Consider the following 17,746-nt stretch of genomic DNA (forward strand, 5'->3'; position numbering starts at 1 on the left):
CTCTGTTTTATCTGCAAAATGGGGTGAGAGTTAAAATTCTCACAATGTCCATTGCCAGACAGCCTCTAATCAGCAACTCTGTACAGGTATCACTGCTAATACCATGTAAAATAATGTGACAATGCATTGGAATATCCTTCAATTTCCCTTTAGTTTTATTTTTACTGGGTGCAAAGGAAACCAGCAATTTCCTTGGATTCAGTCAGAACGTACTTGACCCACTTTGTACTTTGGATAACAACAGCTGTATAAACACAACCTTTAAAATCATCTAAAAGGAGCTGTTCTGGACTTTGGGCTTATTTTGAGGTGGACATATTCAGAAATCCCTTCTCAGTTCCAGTAACAAAATTAGAAAGTTGTTCTTTTGTCTGCTAGAAGCAATTTTTTTCCAAATAATTTCAGTTGTGACTAGATAAGAAGGGGTGAGTCAGCTCTTTTTCTTTTAACACTCCTTGGTCGATTGCAAGAAAGATTTTAAATTATTCTCAGCATGCAGATACATCACACTTAAAAAGTAGCACTAGTCAAAAATTGAGCAGTTAAGTACAAAGTTTTTTGAGGGAATTTTATTACTTGCTAACCCAGAAAACAATAATAAAATGTGACATCAAATACAGAGACATACTTGTAATGATAAAAAGGGGAGACTTCCTCATACACAAAAGATCAAAGATAAGCAGTTTAAAAAATGTACTTCGAATCTGAAATAACTGCACAGGGGCCAGTATCCCTTTATTTACTTGTGCATAGCATACAGGCTATGGCCAGCCTGCTCTGAGTCAGTCACCTGAACTGAGGAGATTTTAATCTTCTGGATATATTGGTCAGCCAGGAATTTCCTGACTGGCCCAGGTGAGCAACCCCAATCAATAACCTTATCATCAACAGGGTCAGCCTGGTTCCAATTGCTATAGAATCCTTGAGGTGTTATGTTTTAACCTGAGATCATGGCTGTTTAATTGATGTTTTGTATCCTCAGAAGTGGTGAAATATGTAGATCTCATTGAGCATTGTTTTTGAGAGAATGAGAGAAAGAGGGAGCAAGAAAGAAAAACTTGCTATTTCTGCTATTACAGATTAGATTTTTTTCCTTCTTTCTTTCTCTCTGTTAAAGCTGTTGCCTGAAGTACCATTGTCATTGTGTATTGTCAAGCCTGGCTTCATTGGCTTTTTCAAGCTAACTATTCTGCAGGTGACTTTTATCACATATGTGAAAATTACACAAAGGTATAAATTAAACAGCAGATATAGATCTGAGTGACTGCTTTCAGTCAGTCCTAGAAGATGTTAGATTCAATTTAGACTTAGGTATTGTACGTAAACTGGCTCAACCTATTGTCAGCTGACCATTGTGGCCATCTTAACTGAGTATTCTTTTTCCTTTTCTTTTAAATGAATTTAAACCAAAGATTGCAGGTATTGAAATCAATTATGGAAGTTTAATAAAAGCAACATCCTGTGGATGCTGGAAATCTGAAATAAAAGCAGAAATTGCTGGAGAAACTCAACAGGCCTGGCAGAAGCTGTGGAAAGAGAAACAGAGTTAACATTTCCAATCTGATATGAATCTTCTATGGAACTGAAAGAGGCTGGAAAATGATTATTTCTGTGCTGTTGAAGAAGAGGGAAGATGAGTGAGTGGAACAGATGGTGAGAATGCCCAGAGCAAAAGACAAGAGACTGCTAGTGATGGTAAAGGAGTGGTAGAAATATAAATTAGATGTAAATGAGATGTATGACAAGGAGAAAATGGGTGCACGCCATTGAAAACTGTCAACAAGACACAAACATGACTTGGCCAGTCAGGATAAAGGATGGAAAGGTGAAATGAAAATAGAGGACCTTCATCATGCTCTGAAACAAAACAGAAGTTGCTGGAAAATTCAATCGTCTGGCAGCATCTGTGGAGAAAAAGCAAAGTTTACAATTTTGGTCTGGTGACTCTTCCTCAGAACTGACTTTATCTTGGAAAATGTTTACATAGATGCTGAAAATGGGATGGGGGAGGGGGAGGAGTAAATGATACATGGAGATGGAGCCCAGAGAAAGAAAAGAAATTAGGGCAGACAAAGAAATGGATGAAGGTCAGCGTGGGAGAATCAACTGCTGCTAATGGGACCCATTAGTGGCTGACATTGATTCTTTGGTCATAACAGTTCATGTGATGACAAGGTATGGTGTGTGGGAGTTGGGGTAAGGACATGGGAGAAGGTGCACAGGCCCTAAAATTATTGAATTCGATATTGAGTTCTGAAGGCTGTAGGGTCTCAAAGCAGAAAATGAGATGTTGTCCTTCCAGCTTGTGCTGAGCTTTACTAGAGTGCTACAGCAATCCCAAGATAGTAATGTTGGCCAAGGAACATGGTACTATGTTGAAGTGGCAGACAATAGGAAGCTCAGGGCCATTTTTGCAGACAGAACATAACTGTCCTGCAAAGTGGTTGCTCAATCAGTGTTTTGTCTCCCCAGTGTACAGCAGACCAGATTGTAAGCAGTGTACGTAGTAGACTATTAAGTGAAGTGCAGGTAAATAGCTGCTTCACCTGGAAGGTGTGTCTGGGAGCTTGGATACTGAGGAGGCAGGAAGTAAATGGGCAGGTGCTACACCTTCTGCATTTGCATGGGAAGGTGCCATGGGGGTGTGGAGAAGTGTTGGGAGTGAAGAAGGAGTTGGCCAGGGTGTCCTGTGGAAGGCTGACAAGGGAGGGGAGGGAAATATGTGTCTGACGGTGGCATCCCGTGGGTGAAATCATGGCTAATGATCGTTTGGATATGGATGCTGGTGGGATGGTAGGTGAAGACTAAGACCCTATTGCTGTTGTGGGAGGGAAGAGAGGGGGTGAGGGCTGTAGTGCAGGAGATGGGTTGGCTGACAGCCCTGTCACCCATGATGCTGGGGAATCCTAGTTGAGAAAGAAAGTTGGTATTTCAGAGGCCACTTTGTAGAAGCTGGAATCACTGAAACAGATGTGATGGTGAAGGAGGAACTTGGAGAATGGAACAGAGTCTTTACAAGAAGCAGGGTGTGAGGATGTACAGTCAAGGTAACAATGGGTGTTGGTGGGTTGGTAGTGGATATTGATGGCCAGCCTATCCCCAGAAATAGAAACAGAAAAGTCAAGGAAGGGAAGGGAGGGGTCCAAGATGGACCAGGTGTAGATGGACAGTAGGATGGAAATTGAAGGAGAAATGGATAAACTTTTTAAATTCCGGATGAGAGAGGGAAGCAGCACTGATGATGTCATTGAAGTACTGGAGACTGAGATGTGAGTGGCGGCTGGAGTAGGACTGGAACCAAGAATGTTCCACGTACCCTACAAAGAGACAGGCATAACTGGGGTCCAAGTGGGTACCCATGGCCACCCCTTTGATCTGAAGAAAGTGAGAGGATTTGAAGGAGAAGTTGTTCAAAGAGAGGAAGAGCATAACCAAGTGGAGGAAGGTGATGCTGGATCGGGACTATTCAAGCTTTTTTTCCAGGGAGGCACAGAGAGCCCTGAGTCCATCTTGATGAAAGACGGCTGTGTAAATGGATACATACAGAGGATTTATATGCAAAGCTGGCAGGGGGCTGTCCTTCATGAATTTAGACATGAGCCATGAGTACTTGCAATTGTGGTTAGATGCGGATTCCCAGAAGTCTGCTACAATTAATACCCATAAAGGTTTGTACCAATATATGAGGCTGCCGTTTGGGATAATTTTTCAGCAGATGATGGAGAACATTTTACAAGGTCTATCCTAAATTGCCATTTATTTAGATGACATGCAAATAAATTGTAGTATATAAACTATGAGAATTTAAGCGCAGAGACAAAATGAGAGAAAAACTGCTAAACTCAGATAATATGCAGGGAACAAGGAACACTTAGAGAACTTAGAGACATAGACCTTAGATGTTTCTCCCAGACAGGCATGTGCCTTAGAAGGGAAAAATGTGTGTTCCACAAACTGAAAGTGACCTACTTGGGCTAAAGAATTGACAGTACTGAGTTGCACCCGTTGGAAGATAAAATGAAGGTGATCAAAGGTACCCTAGCTCCCATGTCTCTACCGGAGCTTAGGTTGTTCCTTGGGCTGGTGAACTATTATTGAAAAGTTCAAACATAACCTGTCCTCCATCCTGGAACTTTTGCATCAACTCTTAAAAAAAGGGTAAGGGTCTAGGCCCGAAACGTCAGCCTTTCTGCTCCTATGATGCTGCTTGGCCTGCTGTGTTCATCCAGCTCTGCACCTTGTTGTCTCGGATTCTCCAGCATTTGCAGTTCCTACTGTCTCAGCCTTGGAAATGTTGCATAGCCAAGCTATGAAGTGAAGAAACAGCTATCATTCTCTAAGGTATTGGCACACTGTGATCCCAAGCAAGATCTGGTATTGACATACAATGCCTCCCCATACAAGATCAGGGTTGTATTAGCTCATAGGTGGCCCAGGAGAGAGGAAAACCCAATAACATTTTCATCTAGGACTTCAGCTATGGAGAGTGTAAATATGCCCAGATAGAGAAGGAAAGTTTGGCGGTCATATTTGGAATCAGGCAATTTACCATAAACATTTATAGGAAGTAAATTTATAATAATAACTGACCACAAATCCCTGCTAGGTCTACTTAAAGAGGACAAGGCAGTGCCACCTGTAGCTTCAGGCCAAATTCAGCAGTGGGCTCTAATACTAAGTGCATGGGCTCGAATGCTGAGTCTGAGCAGATACATCACCAGTGGTATCACCGTTGGAAAAGTCTGTAATGGTTTTAAATTTTCTGGATACACTCCAGTCACAGATGATAATATCAGACTTTGGATGCAGACTTTTGCTGGCCCTAGAAAATCTAAAACTAAAACAGCTGGTGGTGACGGGAGTGTCCAAACGGCCATCACAACCAGAACTGAAATCTTTTTGGACCCAGAGAGACCAGATCCCAGTATAGGACGGCATATTATTATGGGGAGATTGTCTTGAGCAAAGGTCACCACCAGATACTGGCTGAACTCCGCCAGGGTCATCCAGGGGTTTCCAAAATGAAGATGTTGGTGAGAAGTTATGTCTGGTGGACAGGATTGAATACTGACATAGTACTTTAGTGGGGCAAAGTGCCAGCAAGGACAAAAAAATACTGCCCGCAGCACCTGCCACATTTGTGGGAATGGCTGGGTAAATCCTGGACTTGATTACATGTTGACTATTCAGTCCTTTCATGGACTCAATGTTCTTAGTCATGGTGGATGCCCACTCAAAGTGGCTGGACATGCATAGAGTTCATTCATCAAACACGGGAACAACATTAGAAGACTGCACACATCTTTTGCAATAAACGACTCTCAGACATGTTGGTCACAGAATACAGGCCATTGAATACAGCAGGGAATTTTGATTTGATTTGATTCATTATTGCCACATGTACCTAAGTATGGTGAAAATTTTTATTTTGTGCGCAGTACCAGCAGATCATACACATCACAGGGTGTTTGAACGGAGTGAGACATACAAAGTTACGGCTGCACAGAAAGCATACAAAAAGCAAGATCAACATATAAGGACAGGTCCATACCATCCATCATCTGACTGTTCCAGAACCTGTGGGTCTCCCTCTTCATCCAATGTTGAAGATACCTCAGAATCTGAGATGGACACAACAGATTTTGCTGCCTCGACAGTAGAGGGGAGCAGAAGATGGGTTTTGTGCGGATATCCTGCTGGAGGTGGCACGATGATCCTCTGAAAGCAAAGATTGATCGTTGGAAAGTGAGGACAAGGGAAGTATTTCCTAAAGAATCCCTACAGTGTAAAAGCAGGCCATTCAGAACATTGAGTCCACATCAATCCTCCGAAGAGAATCCCGCCCAGACCTACGCCTCTACCTTATTCCCATAACCCTGCATTTCCCATGGCTAATCCACCTAATTACACATCCCTGGACACTATGGGGAATTTTAGAATGGCCAATCTATCTAACCTGTGCATCTCTGCACTGTGGGAGGAAAAGGGAGTATGTGGAGAAACCCACACAGACACGGGGACAACATGCAAACTTCACACAGACAGTCACCGGAGGGTTGAAATGAATTTGGGTTCCTGGTGCTCTGAAGCAGCAGTGTTAACCACTGAGCCACTGAGCCACCCCCAGATCCTATCATTGTTCTGGTAGGAAAGGGAAGGTGTAAAGACAGAAGTGTGAGAGATTAGTCATACACGGTTGAGGGCCCTGTCAACAATGATACAGGGAATCTTTGGTTGAGGTAAAAATAGGACATGCTGGAGACACCTGGGTGGAAGGTAGCATCATTAGAATAGAAGTGACAGAGATAGAGAATCTGGGATAATGAAATGGAATCTTCCTCACCAAATACTTCATGCAAGGATTTCATTCCATTATCCCAGTTTCTCCATTGCATCTTTTCTCTGGTCCACGCCTCCATCAATCCTAACATATCCTCACATGGACTTAGCCAAAGAAAATGTAAGATTCAGCCCATTAATTTTGTTTCGGTCTGCAGAGTTCTGTGGTAACTCCCTTCAACTTTTCTAGAATTGTAAACAGCTCTGAATGTTTTAAATAAAGTTCTCAGTACAGGTCTTCTTGCCTAAGAGTGAACAAATCTGCTTTATGATCACATGAAATGTTTTCCAGTGATTTTCACGATCTATATTGAAGGGATGTAATCAGTTGTCCAATGACTTGAGTTCTACATCTCCTTGCCCATATGTGTGATGGCTGAAAAGAAACTTTCTCCAACCATGGTTCAGTATCAGACAGAACCAAACCTGCTGCAGCTGTGTCTAACTTAAAGCATGTTGTGTTTCCATCTACAAGGATGTCACCACTCCAGTAGAATCCAATTGGTGCCTTGATGTCACTGAGGAAAGGCACTTCCATATCACTATTTCAGAGCCATTTCAATTTGTTGAAGGCTTCTCTTTTTGGTGATTCTGTTTGGGCTACTTGCTGTGACATATAACTTGGACATGATGCTTCTTCTCATAAAAACAACAGTTGACCTCTTTGAAACGACAATTTACCCCTGCAAAATTGATAATTGTTAGCTGGGATAGTTCATGCACACCGTTCCTGCCTTTTGTTCTTGCAAAGACAATTCTGTGATTTTTGAACTATAGGTACTCTAGTGAGTCAGTCATTTAGAGTCATAGAATCCCTATAGTGTGGAAACAGGCCATTTGGCCCATTGAGTATACACAGACCCTTTGAAGAGCATCCCACCCACATGCATCCTCCCTCCCTATCTTACCACTGTAACCCTGCATTGGCCATGGCAACCCACCCAGCCTACATATCCCTGAACACTACAGGCAAATTAGCAAGGCCAATCCACTTAACCTGCACATCTTGGGTCTGTGGGAGGAAACTGGTGCACCCAAAGGAAATTCACATAGACACAGGGAGAATGTGCAAACTCCAAACTGACAGTTGCCTGAGGGTTGAATCAAACCCAGGTCTCTGGTGCTGTGAGGCAGCAGTGCTAACCAGTGAGCTACCATGCCACCCATGGTACAGTGTTACGCTGAATCACTCTTCATTTTGCTCCCAGACCTCAGGTTGGAAGTTCAGTTGAATTGCCTAGTTAGTGTGCAGTGAGAAATCTACTCTGTTATTTGGAGCTTGTTTTGGATGTAGTTGGACGTGGAGTTTGGTCTGTGTGCATGCAGATGTTAAAGTGTAACTTGTCAGTATTTCTGGAGTAATGATTTTTTTAAAACACAGTATGACAGGAGGAGTTCCTAGTGTGATAAGTGGAGTTTTTTTTGCATTAGGAGAGCTTTACAAGTGGGCACAATAGACATTGCAGAACATTAATTTATTTCCATGAGAAGAATCAGGAATTTGTTTGTTTGTTAAGCTGTTAGATGAAAACAAAACAAAGCTTGATACATCAAGTCAAATTTCAGACTGGGATCTGACTTGTCCATTAATAATAGCAGTTGCAGTCATAACACCTGAGTCTATAGTGCCGATCCACCATCTACAAGGCATGAGTCAAGAGTGTAGTGGAATACTCTCCACTTGACTGGATGGATGCAGCTCCAACAAGACTCAAGAAGCTTGACACCTTCTAGGACAATGCAGCCTGCTTGATTGGAACCTGATCCACCACCTTCAACATTCACTTTATTCACCATTAAAATGCACAGCAGTGTGTACCAATGACAAGATATACTGCAACAACTAACCCAACCTCCTTAGACGTTGCCTTTCAAAACCATGACAGCAAACACTTAGAAGGACAATGGCTGGAGATGAACAGGAATATTACCAGCTTTAAGTACCCCTTTAAGTCACTCAACATTCTAACGTGGAATGATATCACTGTTCTTTCATTGTCACTGTGTCCAAATTCCAGAATTTGCTTCCAAGTATCACTGTATGTGTACCTACAACACAAGAATTGCAGCACTTCAAGTAGATAGCTCACTTCCACATTCTCCTAGGGAAACTTGGATGGGCAATAAATGCTGTCCTGGTCCCATGAATAAATAAGAAAAATAGATTAGTTGGTACAATTGTTTTTCTTGATCTGCAACATATATACAAGTAACGTTAAAGATTCCTACAACAAGCCCCCAATGGTAACTTTGAATTTTTATGTGTTAAAGAGAAATTGAGAAAGTAAGTTTTTCTACTTTTGATGATTTCAACATATTCAAACTTTCTGCATCATAGCATGCTTAAATTTACAAAGCTGTGCATGAATTGGCTGACTTATATTTTCCCATACCAATAAAAGAACAAAAGTAACATGATGACAAGGCTACAATCCTCATTGAGTACTGTATTGTTGGCATTGAGGAAGAGATGTCTGTTACTCCAGATGGTGTTCCTGCGAACTGTATGAAAAATTCTGGAACAAGCAATGAAGAATGCCGGTATATGGAAATGCACTGGTTACAAATAAACCAGTTCCCTTGATGCTTAACATTTGCCTTTGTACTGGCATTATAGATATTTTAATTCCCTGGAATCTAATGAGGGAGTAATATTTTTTAACAGCATTGTCAGTCTAAACCCTGACATTCAAGCAATTCCAGAAAAGAAATTACAACAGCTATTTTTGTTTTGTTTTGGAGTTTACGGCTAAATGGATTTTTGAGGTAAAAATGACAGTTCACACAAAGAGAGTTTTCTTCATCCTTCTGAACAAAGTATGGTACTGAGCTATAATCCCTTTTATTGAATCTTAATGTTGATATGAAATTTACAGTCTTATAAAAATTAATTTGCAGCAGATGCTGGAGATCTGTCACAAAAACAGAAATTGCTGGAGAATCTCAACAGATGTGGCAGCATCTGTGGGAGGAAAGCAGAGTTAACATTTCGAGTTCAGAGAATTTCTTCATCAGAGTCACCGGGCTCGAAGTGTAAACTCTGCTTTCTCCCCACTGATGCTACTACACATGCTGAGTTTTTTCAGTAATTTCTGTTTTTGTTTCAGATCTCCAGCATCTGCAATTCTTTGTTCTAATTTATTGTTTGTCCCTAGTTGCCCTTGGGAAGGTGGTGGTGAGCTGCCTTCTTGAATGCTCCAGTCCATTTGTTGTAGGTTGACCCACAATGCTGTTAGGGAGGGAAATGTATTGGATTACATAGAAATTGAAAATAGAATTAAGGCTATCAGCCCCATTGGCCTGTATGACTGGTTATTCATCACTTTATGCACTGTGGCATTCTCAAATATTTCTAAATATAGACATTTATGTCATAAAATTGGCACATTCAGAGCATGTACAAACAAAATCACACAGATCTAAATTGATGACTATCATTTGTATCCAATCAATGAACTTTTGCTTTCCTGTCTTTTATTAAGGAACTAATTTTAGTTATAAATTACACCCATCATTGCCTAATATAAATTACATCTAATGACAAGGAAATTGCAATCAATGCAAGTGATGTGCTCTCCACAAATTATAATTACAAGACATCTTCATCAATAAAGTACAGGTTCACTAATATATTTGGATCAGACAGCCTTACGAAAATATTTTGCTAACAAGTGCCTGCTCCGAAGTAGAGCTTGAGGGGGAGAGCTATGGAACAAATCTATCTCCATGTAATAGCAACCTGAGCTGGGTCTGTTTGAATGAGTATCCAAGTCAATAGTTGAAAATACAATGGTTAAAGATGAGTTAATCCACACAACTCTTACAAAACTATGAGATGACAGGTGTATAATAGAAACTATTATTATTTGAGAGTTGGGTTGTGAAACAAAATTGAAAAGATTTGTTAGTTCTGTGAATGCAATTTGTTTTTGCTAGGTCAGAAGTTTATTTGGAACATTGACATAAATACATCATTTCCAAGGAAGCATGTGGGAGCAGGTGATGTAATCATTTTCCTGGATAGGAGCAGGCATGAAATGGTATATTAAGGGTATTTCAATTTAATTTTCCCAAGTGTATTGGTATGAAATAGAGTAAAAATCCACATACTATAAATAGAATCAACACAAAAGATCAGGGCCTGAGGAAATCACAGAATAATTTCCTTCTTTCTTCTTTACTTCATTTTCAATGTTACTCAGAAAACGAAATTGAAAGATACCAAACTATCACTTTTGCACATTAAACACTGTTTTTTTTAAGAAAATACAATTTCTAAAAAATATATTCAGCGATATGGTGTTCTTGAAAAGCATGAAGTGATGCATTTTGGAAGTTGTAATAAGACAATGGAGTGCTCAATGAATGGCAGGACACTAAGAAGCTCAGAAAAAGGGATTTGGGGTTCTTGTCCACAAAGCCATAAAGGTTGAAGGACAGGTTAATAGGGTAGTTAAGAAGGCATATGGGACTCTTGCCTTTATCAGTTGTGGTTTAGATTATAAGAGTAGCGAGGCAATGTTGGAGCTGTGCAAAACTTTGGTTTGGTCACAGCTGGGATACTGTGTGAATTTCTGGTCACCAAATTACAGGAAGGATGTGATTGCACTGGAGGAGATGCAGAGGAGATTCATCAGAATGTCACCTGGGATGGAGCATTTTAACTATGGAGAGAAACTGGATAAGCTTGAATTGTTTTCTTTAGAGCAGAGAGGTCTGATGGAGCACCTGATTGAGGTGTACATTATTATGAGGAGCATGGACAGGATGGATAGAAAGCAGCTACCACAGGGGTCAAAAATGAGAGGGCATAATTTTAAAGTGAAAGACAGGAGGTTCAGAGGGATTTTGAGGAAGCATTATTTCACCCAGAGGTTGGTGGAAATCACCTGGAAGAGTGGTAGAAGAGGAAAACCTCACAACCTTTAAAACATGCATGGATGAGCCCTTGAAATGTGATAACATTCAAAGCAATGAGTCATGTACTGGAAAATGGGATTAGCATACATAGATTGGCACAGACTCGATGGGCCAAAAGGCATCTTCTGTTATGAGGAAGGGTCATGGGTCCCGAAACGTTAACTCTGACTTTTTCTTCACAGATACTGCCAGACCTGCTGAGCTTTTCCAGCAACTTCTGGTTTTACTTCTGTGCTGTATGACTCTATATGAAAAATATTTTGTAGGTCTCAGTAAGAAGAAATAACTTTTAAAAATAAATTGCTAAAAAAAAAATCACAATCAATCATTGGAAGGAATGATTTCAGTTCCTGGTGTTCCCAAAATTTTGCATATAAGCATATGTCTGGAGAACTTGGGAAAATGTAACAGTTTCTGTTTCCTGGTTTTTTGCTCAGAAGTGAAACAATGTTAATGGGGAAAGTGATATTGTGTTGCATGTAACATGAAAACTTTCATATAGCCATGACTTGAGGTAAGGAACAGCATAAATCAAAGGTATGCAGATTTCTTTAAAGGGAAAAACATTTGCATCATAGTTCCACCAAAACCTTCCAGGTAATTCTGCCCCAAATAAATCTGCCACTGGGACTTCGCTTTGCTGACAGAATCTACATTTCAGTGCATTTCCTGACTCATTCAGTTCACGAATTCACCCAGAATAATATCTTGGTTGAATTGGAGAATCAGTTCTATTGGTCATAAACACAATTTTTCCACATAATTTCCTGGGAAAGTGCCAAACATCTTGGTTCTTCTGGATGTACCTATAAAATATAGACATCAATACAATGAATAATTCAGACAGTGCACTCTCTATTTAAGGTTAAATATGCCGTGAAGCATGCATGTTACTTTTCAAATAACATAATTGAACAAACATTGTTTGCTGAATAAATTTGGTGACATTGTAATAAAAAAAACAAAGTTGAAATGATCAACTACAATTCAAAAACATTTCACAACAGTTCATTGGCTATTCATTCTCATATCTCCCCTCATAACCAAGTGTGCTATAAAATACTGAAAATTAATAACCAGGCATTTTTTAGCCTTGAGCCGACTATGCTCTACTCTATAAAAAAACATAAAAATAGTTTTTGTTTATGGAGAGACTATTAAAATTACATGTAAAAGCAAAACTATTTTAAGACTTTCTTTCAGTCAACATTGATAAGCGTCCCACCCCCGTGTTTATTTCATATTAAATAAATGACCGTAATGATAGATAATTACACTTTTAACACAATTAATGCTACATGACTTAAAATGTCTAAATCAGTAATACGGAAGATGTTATTTACTTTTTTTCATCAGTCAAGAATGTTTTACAAGCAATGCTTAAATTCAGTTTTCTGTTCCTTAATTTGGATGTCATCATGAGTTTTAGTTGACTGACACATAACCTGTTGCTAACCATTTGAAAATATCACACCAGAAAAACAATGATTATCTACAAATTCCCTCCCCGTTAATGCATTTGGCTGCATAACAGGGGATTTCAATGCTGCAAGTACTGTTTTGTGAACAAAATTAAGTAAGTGCTGTGTGCTCGTAGTAGTTGTCCTAGATGCTATTTTGTCAAGATCGAAACAAGGAGGATTAATATATGCAATAAAGGTGTTTAATACCTGCTGTGCTCCATTTTGTAACTTCAACTTGCTCCTGAGGCAGCCAGCACCATTGCTGATGTTTCTCAAACAAACCAATGCCATATTCAGTGAGAAGAACATCAGTACTCACCTTAATCACCCCCGTCAAAAATCCCAAGATCTCTAACCTTAGCATAATTCTTACCCTGACTTCCAGGTAGCTATACGTTTTACACATGCAGTCCACAACCAACACCATCCCCCCCCTACCCAAAACTTATCATTTTCCAAGTTCCAGTCTTATTTCCCACCCACCCTGAAGATATTCTTCCACTGAGGCCCAGCCAACAATACTAGAAACTGATTTTATTTTTCTGGATTCCTAGGCCCCACAAAATCACACTCAAGCCCCAGCGCGCAACAATACTGCAGACCACAAGCAATAACCCACCACTACCTTTCTCCGCTTCACTCTACCACACTCAGCTGCTTGTCCTGCTGATTACTACAACCTTACCCAAACAAATAGCTGAACCCAGTCAAGGTCCTACTGCCCCACCTTCCAGTAGAAATGACCACTGAGGTCAGACATCTCATGCTTCTCTGACCTCCAATTTGAGCAGGGACTGTTAGTACTCTGTATGTGGACGTTGCCAAATTTCTCGCAAGAATATTTGAGTGGATAAGGCCCAACATCTGTTCCACTGAAGGCAGCCCTATTGTAAGATATGATGTTGGACTCATTTCAGATGACTTTTGGGGTACTGCACATATAAAAAGTAAATCGGCTCTTTATGCCCTTTTTTTGCCAAATAAGATAATTGGTACCAAGAGGCGCAATTTCTCCCCTCTCATTCGCCCTCTATAAATAAATGGCAGCTTAAACTTACTTTTGTGCCTTAACTGCAGTGCATCAGTTCTAAGAGTCTGAATGTGACACAATAAACCGACTCAGAGTCAATCTCAAACTAAATAATTAGATGCTGTGACAATATATGAAATAAAAGCTGGAAGTGCTAGAAACACTCAACAGGACCTTTAGCCCATTCCAGATCTTCTTTTTTGTTTTATTTTTCTCCACCATTTCAATGGTATAAAACATTTCTATCTTCATTTCTGAAGAAGAGCAATATTAAACTCAAAATGTTAATGCTATTGCTCTGTTAACAGATCTGCTGAATATTTCCAGAACTTCATGTTTTTTATTTTTGATTTCCAGCATTTGCTGTATTTTGCTTTCATTTTTATTAGTTGGTATTGTTTCCCATGGGCTAGCATTTCAGTGTTATGACAGACAATTGCAAAGAATAGGGGCTGCAAATTTATTCCCTTCATTTCTATTCAAATTAGCTTTCAATGTGATACCTCCAGCAACTCAACTGATTTAATAGTTAATTAAATTGAGTTTTTCTCTTCAGTTATTGAGCATGTCATAAATTTCAGCCAGATTCCCCATGCAGGTGTGTATCCTGCCAACTATGTCACCAACTAGGGTGGCACAGTGGCTCAGTGGTTAGCACCACTGCCTCACAGTGCCAGAGACCTGGGTTCAATTCCAGCCTTGGATGAGTGTACTAGCAGAGCTTGCACATTTTCCCTTTGTCTATGCCGGCTTTTTTTCTGAGTGCTCTGCTTTCCTGCCACAGTCCAAAGATGTGCAGGTTAGGTGGATTGGCTATGCTAAATTGCCCATTGTGTCTAGGGTGGGAAATACAGGGATGGTGTAGGGCGTGGGTCTGGGTGGGATGCTCAGGTCGGTGTGGACTTGAGGGGCTGAATGGCCTGCTTCCACACTGTAGAGATTCTATGACTATGATTAAAGTTTATGATTATGAGATTATTAGTGTATAGTTGTAATCGATGTAATTGCACGCACCCAATGTGAAAAATATGTAATAATTTCAGTCAGGAAATAAAGGAAAAGGTTAAGGGAAATAAAGGCTGTGTATGTGGAGAAAGATATAGAGTTAATGTTTCAAGTCCAGAATGACTCTGATTTAGGAACTTGGGATTGAAGTTCTGCACTTGAAACAATAACCTCATTTCTCTCTCCACTGTTGCTGCCAGATCAGCTGGGTTCCTTCAATACTTTCTATTTTTATTTTAGATTTCCAGCATTTGTAGTATTTTGCTTTATTTAAGACAGGGTGTTAGTTGGAGCCCTGAACTCCAAAATGGCAGCACTGCATGAATTCAGTATTACATGACTATAATTATTATTGGTCAAACTGTATAGTTCTGGCATATGTTCTCTGTGTGTGTGCTAACACCTAACCAAAACAGTTAGTATCAGGAACATTCAGATAGATATCATGGTCACCATTTTGAGGACAAGGTGAAAAGATGGGTTTACAAATTTTGTGGTCTTAGTTCATGAACGTCACACAAATTGTGGCAGTATGCTAAATATGAGAACAGAAACAGGAGTAGGCATAGATAGAATATATGTATTGTCTAACGTGATATACAAGATATCACCTAATGTGTAAGTGTTATTTTGGCACTTATGGAGTGCTGGTTAATTTTCGTATTGCACTGGTGAAACAATATACTTCTGTTGAGGAAATTATTAGACCATTTTTGATATTCCCATACTCTGCATGATCCATTTTCATTGTTGTAGATGCATAGGGAGCGCATAAGCAAACTCAGATGGCACTGGAAGAATAATGAAAACTCAGTCAGATTAAATGGAGAGCTCCCTGGGTGTTAAGCATTTATGAAAAGCATCAACTACATCATATTGTTCAGACTCACCTTATCTTGTACTGTATCATTCACACTGCAGTGAGATAGATCTTCTGATTTTTACTTTTTAATAACACACTGAAGAACAGGCTAAGTTTGTTACTTTGTAACATATCTAGCAGTAACCTACCAAAGTACCAACCATCACCACATTTCCTGATAACGTTAATGATGTCTCCTTGTTTGAGCTCCAGTTCATCTTCCTTGTTGGGAACAAATGAATATAAAGCCAAATATCTGTAATAAAACATCAGCTTTACCATTTGTGTTAGCATTGCAGAAGATTGGGGTTTCAGAATAAAATTCTTATTTCATTTGTCATAATGGTTTGGAACAATGTGGCAACAATTTTAATCTATATATCATTTGCGAGGTATCACAGTCTCAATTAGTTGTGCTGTATGTTGTGGTACCAACAACATATTGTGGTTGGGATGGACTGTTGCCACCAATCCTCCTTTCTATTCTGGATCTAAGTACCTGAATCATTCACAATGTTTGATGATAAACAACTGTTGAGTCTTAATAGAAGGAACTCTTCTGGCCCACAACATAATGCGGTTTAGTGCATGATAGCATGAGGTATGAGTTAAATTGATTGTTAGGAATAATTATGAAGATTATCAGGAGTCAGAGATCCAGTCCATCAAGACTTTGGACTTGACTCCTTCTTTGCCCAAAGACAGTATAACATCATCGGATTAGGTGGAGTTTAGTGAAGCTTCAGCATTAATACTTACAGAACCATACCCTGTACAACAGGTAGCACTCTTGCCTTTGAGTCAGAAGTTGAAAGTTCAAGTCTACTTCAGAATTAGACTCAGTCCTGAGAAAGTGCTTTGCTATCTAAGGTACCATCTTTAAATCAGATGATAGACTCAGGAGCTGGTTGGCCTATCAAGTAAATGTAAACTTCTGTCACATTATTTTGAAAAAAAGGATAAGATTTATCCTGGTGTCCTGGCCCAATCAACATCGTAAAAAAGAATATCAGGCCATTATGACATTGTAGCACTGGGAATTTATTGTGCACCAAATGCCTGCTATATTTCCTAAACTGCAACTATAAACTGCACTATCCAAACATTTGAATTCCTTTTTATGTGACATATTCTCCTATTATCCATCCTTTCCTGATGAGACTTGCTAACGCCTTCCCTCTAATTTTACCATGTGATGAACTTGTAAGCTTAAATTCATATTCTTTCACACTGTGGCATGACAAGTAATTACATAAAACTTGAGAATTTAGTCAAACATGAACCTTAGCAGTTGTCAAACCTCCATATGTTGGTTAGTCTAGTTTCAGAGTGGGCACTGAATTGTTGGCATGTATAGTAGGATTACCATACACTATAGCACAACATGCCGAGGCCTTACACTGCTAAAACCACAGGCATTCTCTGTCATCTCTCAATCATGTGTCTTACTATTTCATTGTAATGGGCATTGCTTTTTACACAGTTCCTAATAATACACCATACATTGTATTTTGAATATACATGGGTTTGTTTTTATGAAGTTACAAACAGGTTGACGAATTTGGTTACAAAAACTAAAAGCTGCAGATATCTTGTATGCCTATGAGTAGGCCAGGACATGAAAATCCTAACTGCAAAATACGTTTGCCATGCATGGCAGGTTGTCGCCTTGAAAAAACTAACTAAAGTGAAATTGCATAAAGTCAAAACGGGATCATGCAAAACTTCAGCTGTGTTGAAGTTGTCGGCCCTTCCTATGGCAGAATAGGAAATCCAGTTTAAGGAAGCCTGCCCTGAAAAGTGTCCATCTCAGATTTAAATTTAACAATTGAATTAGTATTGACCACCATTTGAAGAAGAGAATTCCAAAACTCCAGTCTTCTTTGTGTGTAGAAGAGATTTCTAACATGTCTCCTGAATGGCCTCAGCCTCATTCTTAGAGTATGCTGCCAGTTTTAGAATCTTCATCAGTGAAAATAACTGTTATCTTCCCTGTCTTTTCATGTTCAGAGCTCTGTCCCAAAGAACTCAATTAGATTCGGCCTTAACCTTCAGATTCAAGAGAATAAAGGCCTGATTTGTTTAAGATAACAAGATGTGGAGCTGAATGAACACAGCAAGGCAGGC

General features: G+C 39.6%; 1 protein-coding gene across 3 annotated transcripts in view; it reads right to left on the reverse strand.

The window, feature by feature from the left end:
* Nucleotides 1-11,509: 11,509 nt before the first annotated feature.
* Nucleotides 11,510-17,746, reverse strand: part of LOC109918582 (sorbin and SH3 domain-containing protein 2-like) — a 101,642-nt gene continuing 95,405 nt past the window's right edge. For all 3 annotated transcript variants that reach the window (XM_048604040.1, XM_048604039.1, XM_048604038.1), the window contains 2 exons: nucleotides 15,769-15,875; nucleotides 11,510-12,065 (listed from right to left, as the gene is read on the reverse strand). In XM_048604040.1, coding sequence (XP_048459997.1) covers nucleotides 11,998-12,065; nucleotides 15,769-15,875 — 175 coding nt within the window. In that variant the 3' untranslated portion in view covers nucleotides 11,510-11,997. The remainder of the gene's footprint in view (nucleotides 12,066-15,768; nucleotides 15,876-17,746) is intronic.

This window comes from Rhincodon typus, chromosome 12 (genome assembly GCF_021869965.1).
Source record: "Rhincodon typus isolate 14 chromosome 12, sRhiTyp1.1, whole genome shotgun sequence".
Classification (NCBI taxonomy): Eukaryota; Metazoa; Chordata; class Chondrichthyes; order Orectolobiformes; family Rhincodontidae; genus Rhincodon; species Rhincodon typus.